The sequence below is a fragment of the Vigna unguiculata genome, chromosome 4, assembly GCF_037176805.1.
Source record: "Vigna unguiculata cultivar grain cowpea cultivar isolate G323 ecotype 2 chromosome 4, ASM3717680v1, whole genome shotgun sequence".
Taxonomy (NCBI): Eukaryota; Viridiplantae; Streptophyta; class Magnoliopsida; order Fabales; family Fabaceae; genus Vigna; species Vigna unguiculata.
The window spans coordinates 521,616-531,592 of NC_140795.1; the positions used below are offsets into that span (position 1 = coordinate 521,616).

Genomic DNA, 9,977 nt, shown 5'->3' on the forward strand with positions numbered 1-9,977 from the left:
AAATGTAGTTTAATTTTTTATCTGAATTTATATTTAAAAAATAAAAATAGAAAATATATATTCATATATATATATATATATATATAGATATATATATATATAGATCTGTAAGTATAAAAAATTGTGATATTCCGACTAGTAATGAGATTGGTTTTTTTAAATAAAGCGCGTAGCATACAAATAATACATGAACTTGTCTAGTTATCATTTTTATGTTTTAGACTGACTTTAAGATCACCTTTTATAATAAATTTTCTTCCATTAATTAAAATCTATTAGAAGACATGGTTTTCGAATAAATCGTGAAACACGCTAAATTTTGTAATTTTTTAATAATATTTTACAAAAAAAATATTTTAATTTATTTGTATGAAATCATTAAAGAATGAGATTGAAAATAGTCGTGAATATGAACACTCCGTACCATTAGCTGTATAACAACAGTGTAGGATGCACGCTTACTGCAAACTTTTCAACCATTTCAATCATTTGTTTCAACATTTTGTACTTTTTTATATTATTTGTTTTACGCGTTTTTTATTATTAAATATCGAATAAACTTTAATTTCAGTAATATATTTATTTATAAATATTTTCATAAACACTCATATTCCATTCAAAGAAAATATTCATTTGTTTTCTTCTCCAAATTATTATTATTGAACTGCACTCAACATTTTTATTTCTAAAAGTACCAAATCAGTTGCATTAATTTATTTTTTTCTCCATACTTGGAACTTATGACGGAATGATGATGACAACGAATCGTTCTTTCCCATATGCCCATTTCCAATTCATAATGGAAAATTGCAATTTATAAAATAAAAGTTAGGTGTGATATTAATTCACCACTCAATGGGCTTTTTCAATACACCATCTTTTTTACACATGCAACATATCTTCCAACTTCTTTTTATCCTCAAGTTATTTTACATACAATTGGTTGTCATGCCATGTCACTTTCATGCCACCATCAATTACAATGTTAAATCGGATAATCTTTCCCTCCATTACTTCTACTCATGTTCTCTGAAACTTCTATATCGATAAAAAGTAAGACAAACAATTTTATAATATATAAGAGAAGTGTAAATTTCATTTTACAAACTGGTTTTGTAAGATTGAGTGAATCATTCAACCCCACAAAATTAGAATAAAACAATTTCATAATATACAAGTACGGTGAAATACCTTACAAACTGATTTTGTGGGATTAGGTTAAACTTAAAGTCCATTTCTAACCAACTACCAAAATCGTAATAAATATTATATCATAATCTTTATATCTGATTAAACATTTTAGGTGTAAAAAGTAGTTTCCATTGTATCATAACCCAACAGCCCATTTGCTTCTCACCATAAAATAAAATAAAATTCTTATAACATGGAATCTTTTTGTCTTTTGTTCAACTTGCTCATGCGTGTATAATAAACATATATGTGTATTTTGGTTGCATGCATATATGTTTAGCTTTTAATAGTTATTCTTTAAAAGTTTTCTATAGATAATGAGTTGCTTTTACACATTAAACTAATAATAGTAATGTAATATACATGTCTGGTACTCGGTAGAGAGAGGTTTTCAGAAAGTGAGGTAGAATATTTTTCTTGAATAAAGGAAAATAGAATTTGAAAGATATAAAAAGTGATGGTAAATAGTACTTGATAATAATATATGATGTAGAATTTGACAATCACTGATCGTTGTTTGGCCCTGGATAGAGAAATAGGTAGGAAGTAATAACTTAATAAGCAATTAGTTCACGAGTTGAGAGAGACAATGAAAGCAGCCTCCACAAGATAAGGGTTTGTTTTATTGTCATTAATTTAAGATTTTTAATTTGAAGTGTTGACATTGTAAATGCCTTTTCTCTGCAATATCGTCATATGCTGAGAGATTTCTCTGTATTGGCTGTGAAAATTGCATAATGGGAATGCATTAAAGTTTGTAATGCAGCTAAAAAAATAATGTAAACAATACCGAGACACTACAAAACAAATCACCTACCTTGCACTCTTTTCTCTGAGCTGTGCCTCTGGCTCTGGCTATGGCTGAGACTGTGCCTGCCATGTGTTCGAAACTTTGTTCTCAAATCTAGCACACCTTTTCATCATATAAATCAGAGCCTTTAAGCAAAACCAAGTTTCCCAAACTCAAAAATAACCTCACTTTCCCCCTTTGTTCGTCAAAACATGGTACCAACCTCCTCACTTAAGTGTGTTCTTCTCCTCTTTTATTATACTTCTTCCTTTAACTTGTTAACCCTCCTGGCTGTGCCCTCAACATAGGAGCTGAAACCACTGGAGTAGCTGTCTCTGTGGTAATCTTCTTGTTTAATTTTTACAGCATCCAATTCCAAACAAATTAATTAAGCCTTAAATTAACATATACAGCTAGTACTTTTCCTAATTCTCTTTTTTTTTATTGTTCATCTGCAGAGCAAAGAGTGCAGTAGACAATGTGAGTCAAGTTTCTGCTCAGGTACAAGACTAACTCTATGAGTGTTTTTCTTCTTATTTTTAAGATTTGGCTGATTGGATTAAGGTATAATTTGTTCAATAACACTTTGGAATTTGGAATGACAGTGCCTCCATTATTGCGATATGGCAAATAGTGTGGACTTTTGTATAGTGGGTGCCCTGGTGAAAGACCTTGTGATGATGGCCTTGATGCTTGTTGTATGAAGCATGATCAATGTGTGCAAGCCAAAAACAGTGAGTTCTCTAATAGCTTTCTAATTAAGACATCTTACATTATGACTTGAATTAGAGAAAGATTTGCTTGAATACTTCCAGTATCAGAATCTATCGGATCTGACTCTTTGTAAGTGGGATCATCTCGTCCCTTCACAGACTAGATGTTCAATTCAGTTTGTTTTTTTTTTTTTGTACCATGTTTGTCTTTATTTTGATAGGTCCCGTATTATCTTAACACTCAGTTTTGAATGATCCATGATTACTTATTTGTACATAAAAAATCTGAATCTGTACTAAATTAGCTCTGATGGTAATGAACCATTGAAATAGATATGACAGGAAATTGAATCGGTCAGTGCATTTGCTTTTGCAAGCACATGGCTTAGAAAATCGTTAGGATGGAGAGGGTGAGAATTAGAAAAGGGATATAGGTAGTGTGTAGTCTAGATTCTTGTTTACCTTCTCTTTTTCTCAAAAAAGGAAGTGGGTTTAAACACAAATTCGTAGAAGTAAAATAACTTTTCCAATGAACTTATATCCCAAAAGTTAGAGTTTTTTATGGAAATTAATAATAAAAGTTTCACTCGTTTAGAAGAAAAACAAAAACAGAGCTGGACCAAACCCTATATTAGAAGAAAAGGCAAAATATGCATCTCATTATTGTACAAACCAATGTTCAAAAGCAGATAACCCAAGGAATTGTTTCCGAAGTCTTCAATTAAAATGAAATAAAGATGACGGTTGATAGGGATTCTTTACTTAATTGCTTTTTATCAGTATACTAATGAATCCAGTAAATGCCATGAAGTTGATGAACATAAATAGAAACTAATCGTGATCTTTCATCTATTTACTTCTTTTTTGAATGACCGATTCCTTGGCTTGATTATGAAGATGACCCTCATTGCATCCCTTCTCCTACACTCAAACAACATGCATAAGAGGACATTCGAGTGATAATTACAACTAACAGTCAACTTTGTACCCCACAAAAATTATTATTGAACTATTTTTGTCGAATACTGAAATCTTGTAGACTTGTGTAATTGAACAATAAAATCCAATTTCGCTTTATTGACTAAGTGGGTTGGTTTTCCATCCGAGATTCTCACTTAAAATTACCTAAAAAGCAACTCTTAGTTACGTTGTGTAATTAATGATTGTTTTATGCAGATGACTACCTAAGCTAAGAATGTAGCCAAGCATTGATAAACTGTATGAATAACTTCAAGAACTCGAGGGCTCCTACATTCAAAGGAAACACGTGCGATGTGGATGATGTTGTTGAAGTAATACAATTTGTGATGGAAGCCGCTTTACTGGCTGGAGGGATTCTCCACAAGCCCTAGAGAGTATGTTGTTTGTCTGTCTATCTGTCTTGTCAAGTCTCAGCAAAAAATAGATATTTTCTCGTTCTTCCTATTGTTTTTAGTTGCTCTCTTACCAAATTAATCAACCTTTAATGCTTCATTTTATTTGTTCACAACCAATGTACTCTTTTCGCACAACACTCTTATTATTAGGTAAAGTATGTTTAGACATTCTTGTGATCCCCCACCTCCTACAAATGTACACTGCAAACACATTTTTTGTTTCTTCGATTTTCCTTGTGATGGAATTAGTTTCGCTTTTTAAAAGATTCGTTTAAAGTTTTCAATGGTTACTATTTTCATATATAAACTATAAACAAATATAGGTAAGCATGGCTAAGCCAACCCCATCTTGAAAGTAAATTTGAACATCAAAGTTCATGAAGCAAACCTTCTTTTCTACAATTTTGTTTGTTTGGTGATTGTGTCCAACTAATAATCGAGGATAAAACACTTGTTTGTTAAAGATTTTATCCATGAGAGTTCTACTTTCTTACGTTACAAGGCAAAGTTACTATAGCTTTGAACAAAAGCTTCTCAAGCGTTTTACTTGGTTTTCCGTCGAAATAGAGCTTAATGGATGTTTGGCTATATGCAAAAATATCCTTTTATACTAAGAACTAATCATAGCTTTGAGAAGTCGAACATCATTGTAGTTAAAAAAAATACGCTGTTTTTTTATTTTTCAGAATGCAGTCTACATTTTAGGGAGAAAAAGGAAGTTAAAGTAGATTAAATGCATTTGAGGCAGAGTAAAGCAAAACTGCAATACAGGTATTTGAATAACACCAGTCATTTTGTATAGATATTGCTGCTGGTAGAGACTACAAGTCAAATGCTGAGCAAGCGATAGGCGAGGATACTGAGTTTGTAAAGGTATCACTAAAACAGAACTCTAGTAAGGAAAAAGTTAATTACATGGAAGTGAAACTCATAAGCAGGATATATCCTATATCCAACTGAGTAAGTGATTCCTTTCTCTACTTTCTCCATTGCTTATGAAACCAGTGTCGATTTCCTGTCTGTTTCTACACCTTTTTTAGGCTTCACGGGTGGCAATTTGTCTAACACCCAACTTGGTGAAGAACCAAGCCACAGCCCTTCACCAGTTTCTTTGTGCTTGAAATCAGGAGCTTTTTCATTCCTCTGATGATAAAAATGAGCTATCAACTCATTACACAAAATCCAAAACAGCGATATAAATTTGTAAATATTTAAGAACATAAGGACAATTCAGAAAATGGGTTACCTTATCTACTCTATTATCCCACCATTTAGCCGGATTTTGCACCAAATCATTCCAGGAAACATCACCACCTAAAACCAGGTTGAGACATGCGTACTTCAAAAAACAAAATATGATGACCAAAGAAGTGAAATTAAAGTAGGACACGAGGAATCTTAAGTTGAAGGGCCAAAACAAACACGAGACACTGGGCAAAGATAAAAATGGAGATATCTACACAAACCTTTACTATCCTTTGCTTTTTTGGATTTAACAACCGGAACTTCAAATTCAAGCCCTTTCAGTTTGCTTAAAACAAATGTTGTACAGTTGCTAAGCCAGAGGGAAACACTGCCATCCTTGCGCTTGAAATCAGGGTGCTTTGGATGTACCTGTACTATATAGATAAAGGGATAAAAGGATCCTCCAGATAAATTAGACAAAAGAGAGAAAGATACATCGAGTGAAAAGTCATTAATCACTAGTTCACTACCAATCCATTTTGTTTGCTGTCACGGAAATCCCACCACTGCTTTGGATTATCTACAAGGTCTATCCAAGAACTCATTGAAGAATCTGGGTTTTTCTTCGCAGAGGCTGTTAAAACAAACCAAATTGCAAATTGTTGGAAAGTTCAAACAACCCAATTACGGACATACTTATACTTACATATTGAGTGTTTCGGTTCAGGTTTCAGATCAATTGTCACTAACTCTAATTTCTCTTGGACCCATTTGGGAGTTGAGCTACTGATAAAGAGTAATTCACCATTTGTCTTTCTTTCAAAAGCTGCACCTTTTGGATTCTCCTACATTAATTTGTAACGGATGTCAGAAAACAAATTTGAAGGAAGCATCATCAATAATAGCCAAATATTAAAGGTGCATGACAAAACCAATCAAGGAGAAAACTTCCAACCTCTGTTGAACGAAGATCCCACCATTCAACGGGGTTATCAAGGAGATCCTTCCAAGAATTGTCTTTGTCCAGCTCTTCACTCTGCTTGGCACGGATATCCTTCCTTGATGGATTGATGTCATGCTCCTCACTTTCTAATAGGATAGAAACAGAACATGTCAAAAAGAAATACCAAGTTCACGGAAGTCACTGCTAAAACCACACCACACACTATCAAAATTTTCAATTTCATCTAACATAATGAATACTAGCTATCATCCTCTAATTAACTTGCTCTGTTGGGTTCTTTTCTTGTCTGTTTTGGAGCATACATAAATATAAATTGTATGCATTTAAGAAAGAAAAGCGTTATTGCGGTATCAATATATGAAGTATTGCTGAGACTAGAGGACATTAAGGTAGTAAACGAGAAGGGAGGACTTACGAGAGAAAGGAAGTATTTTGGTGGTTGAAGATGCGGTTGTAGTGTTGAGTTGGGGATATCCTTGAACAAAGTTGAGGGTTTGCACCATAACCTGTTGTAGATAGTGAAGATGAAAAGTGGGAGTGTAACAAAAGATAAGATAGTATAAGAAAGAGAGGTACCTGGATATTGGTTTGATGGTGGTGGTGTTGGGGGTGTAGTCCATGAGGATCAGTGGTGAGATTTCCAGCAATGTGGATGAAATCATTGAGTTTGAGATGGCATTTGGCGGTATGAGCGAGATCACCCTCGAACAGAAGCGGAATCCTGAAATGGGGAGATAGAGTAGTTATTACAGGAACAGCAAAGAAGAGAAAGGAAACAGAGAGAGCAACGTACGAGAGGAGAGGAGAAGAAGGGGACTCTTGGCGCGTGATGACGGCGGTGGCCCAGGCGTTGCCTTCGGGAGATTGGTGGAACTGAAGGGGCGTGAGTAGCTGACCGATGAGATTGACGGCGTTAGCCAGTTTGGGCTGAAAAGGAATCTCCGGCGGGGTGGGTTTGGAGCGGCGAGTGGCGTAGGAACGGAGAAAGAGAACGAGAAGGGAAACCGAAGAATCCCTGCCACCTTTGCCAAACTGTTGTCGCACCCAATAATTCATTTCGCTTACTGCGCACGAATGAATGAAACCAACACGTTTTTTTTAGGTTACCTAATTTCACTTCCCTCTCCCTCTTCGTTTGAAACTATTGACAAATTAATTAAATTTTAAGACTTTCAAATTTTAAATTACTATGCTTGCCTCCAAGTCCTGCTCCAAATTATGTTTATCCTGTTTTGTTCTTGAATAGAATACCTATGCTTATTTATAATCAAAGCATGTTCTTACTAAAGTTTTGTGCTTTAGCAAACATTTTCTGTTCGATAATTAAGGTTTTCATCCATAGTTGTGTAGCAAAGGAAACTAGGTTAAGTGTTGACCTTTCATGAATGGTTGTTATTGGTGTATTTTAAAACATGTATAAAATGTCGCTTCAAACAATAAAAAACAGTAAACTTTGAATTATCTAAACACGTATTACATAAAACGTAGTTTCGTTGATGGTGGGAAGATAAGAAGATCCGAGGAGTGGAAAAAAGAAGTGATGGGAGGAGAAAAAGAAGAAGCTTCAAGAACTCCATTGCTCTCCGACAGAAACCCTTCCACTTGGACATATGGCAGTATCCTGGTGGTGGCTTCCTTGTGGCTCCTGGTGGCCCTGTCCCTAGCCCTCTACTTCTCCTCAGCCCCCGTCTCCTCCTCGCAGCTCCCTCACCCCGTCGTGATCCTCGTTTCCTCCGACGGCTTCCGCTTCGGATACCAGTTCAAAACCCCCACTCCCAACATCCGCCGTTTGATTCAGAATGGCACGGAGGCTGAGACCGGCCTCATCCCCGTCTTCCCCACCCTCACATTCCCCAACCACTACTCCATCGTCACCGGCCTCTACCCTCCCCACCACGGCATCGTCAACAACCTCTTCTACGACCCCATCACCTCCGAAAAGTTCTCCATGTCCAACCACGACCCCAAGTGGTGGCTTGGCCAGCCCCTCTGGGAGACCGTCCTCCTCAACGGCCTCTCCGCCGCCACCTACTTCTGGCCGGGCTCCGAGGTCCACAAAGGCCCATGGAATTGCCCAGAGGGCTTCTGCCAACCCTACAATGGCTCTGTCCCCTTTGAGGACAGAGTCGACACCGTTTTGAGCTACTTCGATTTACCCCCTCACCAAATTCCCTCTTTCATTACTCTATATTTTGAGGATCCTGATCATCAGGGTCACCAGGTTGGACCTGATGCTGCTGAGATCACTGATGCTGTTGCCAGAATCGACAGCTTGGTTGGGAGGCTCATCGATGGCTTGGAACAGAGAAGCATTTTCGAGGATGTTCATGTTATTTTGGTCGGTGACCATGGCATGGTAGGTACATGTGATACAAAGCTTGTCTCTTTGGTTGATTTGGCACCTTGGGTGGAGATCCCTCGAGATTGGATCCAGTATTACACCCCATTGCTGGCTATTCGCCCTCCTCCTTCCGTTGATCCAGCGTATGTTGTTGCTAAGATGAACGAAGGGTTGAGCTCTGGGAAGGTTGAGAATGGGGGGAGGTTGAAGGTTTATCTGAAGGAGGATTTGCCTGAGAGGCTTCATTATTCGGACAGCGATCGGATTACGCCCATTGTTGGTTTGGCTGATGAGGGTTTCAAGGTTCAGCTGAATCGAACGGGTAAGAAGGAATGTGGCGGTGCTCATGGTTATGACAATGCGTTTTTCTCCATGAGGACTATTTTTATTGGACATGGTCCTAGGTTTCCCAGAGGGGGGAAGATACCCTCCTTTGAGAATGTTCAGATTTATAATCTTGTTACTTCCATTCTTGACATCAAGGGTGCGCCTAATGATGGCTCTGCCACGTTTCCGGATTCTGTTCTTCTGCCTACTACTGCGTGACAACGTAAATTGTTGATTTCCAATCAGAATTGAAGTTTCACATTCATTATCTATCTTCACCTTTAATGCATTATTATTATGCAGGTTGTTGAGATGAAACTTAACTTTTGTATTGCAAAATAAATAAGATGTTGCAGTTTCTGAAATGGTGAATTTAGATGTTGCAGTAGCAATAAGTGTATAATGTATTAATTTCTTGGCTTAATTCAGTTATTGGGCTGGAAGCCTAGTAGAAACTGCATTATCTGTGGAAAGGGACAGCACCCAAATGACATATATTACTATGTTGTTTGGTTCTATGAATGGATCCACATGCAATATTTCCCTTTTGGATTGATGTTGAGTTCTATATTACTCTACCCTTTTGCTGCTATTCTGTTTTTAGGAGTGGTAAATCATGTGTTTCAACTTTTTTTCAAATGGCTAATGATTGTTGTCTACTTGTCTCCCAGCTCCCAAATGTTAGACACTGATTCCATTGTTAACTTTGGCATTTCACTGAATTGGTCCTCTTTCCATTTCAGTTTGGAAAATGTCTTTGATGACAGTACTTTTCATTAACTCACTGATATACTCTACTCTTTTACTCTCTGTAAATATTTCTGGCGTATTACTTGTATGATCAATGAATCAATGGTGCTACTTTTTGTATTCTGAAGTTGCTAATCCATTTCACTCAATCCTACATGTGGGAAAAATTATTGCTAAGTCATTGCTGCTAGATGAAGCTACTGCTATATAGTAAAAGCAATTAGCATAAACCCTTATGTTATCCTTGTTTTGGGAATATTATTCTTGCAGGAAAGTATACACTAGATTAATATTCATCCGTATATTTCATGAAAACTTAAACCAAAAGCTTCCTTCAGTT

General features: G+C 36.5%; 1 protein-coding gene and 2 pseudogenes across 4 annotated transcripts; 2 read left to right on the forward strand and 1 right to left on the reverse strand.

Annotated features, from left to right (window-relative positions):
- The first annotated feature begins 1,631 nt into the window (after positions 1–1,631).
- LOC114180306 (phospholipase A2-alpha-like) lies at positions 1,632–4,238 on the forward strand (annotated as a pseudogene). Its single transcript, XR_014994478.1, has 4 exons — positions 1,632–2,321; positions 2,440–2,482; positions 2,587–2,715; positions 3,871–4,238. The product of XR_014994478.1 is annotated as a phospholipase A2-alpha-like (transcript).
- LOC146886605 (nucleotide pyrophosphatase/phosphodiesterase 1 pseudogene) lies at positions 3,871–9,441 on the forward strand (annotated as a pseudogene). 2 transcript variants are annotated; one of them, XR_014994477.1, is made up of 3 exons: positions 3,871–4,049; positions 4,873–4,943; positions 7,708–9,441. The product of XR_014994477.1 is annotated as a nucleotide pyrophosphatase/phosphodiesterase 1 pseudogene, transcript variant X2 (transcript). The 2 variants fall into 2 exon arrangements; XR_014994476.1 differs by having other exon boundaries at positions 3,891–4,049; positions 4,757–4,943.
- Positions 4,845–7,674, reverse strand: LOC114180308 (protein OSB2, chloroplastic-like). Its single transcript, XM_028066600.2, has 9 exons — positions 7,013–7,674; positions 6,796–6,940; positions 6,635–6,725; positions 6,211–6,344; positions 5,962–6,100; positions 5,786–5,889; positions 5,537–5,684; positions 5,317–5,384; positions 4,845–5,213 (listed from the first exon to the last, which is right to left on the reverse strand). Exons 1-9 carry the CDS (start codon positions 7,273–7,275, stop codon positions 5,064–5,066), a joined length of 1,242 nt encoding a protein of 413 aa, XP_027922401.1. The 5' UTR covers positions 7,276–7,674; the 3' UTR covers positions 4,845–5,063.
- Positions 9,442–9,977: the final 536 nt, after the last annotated feature.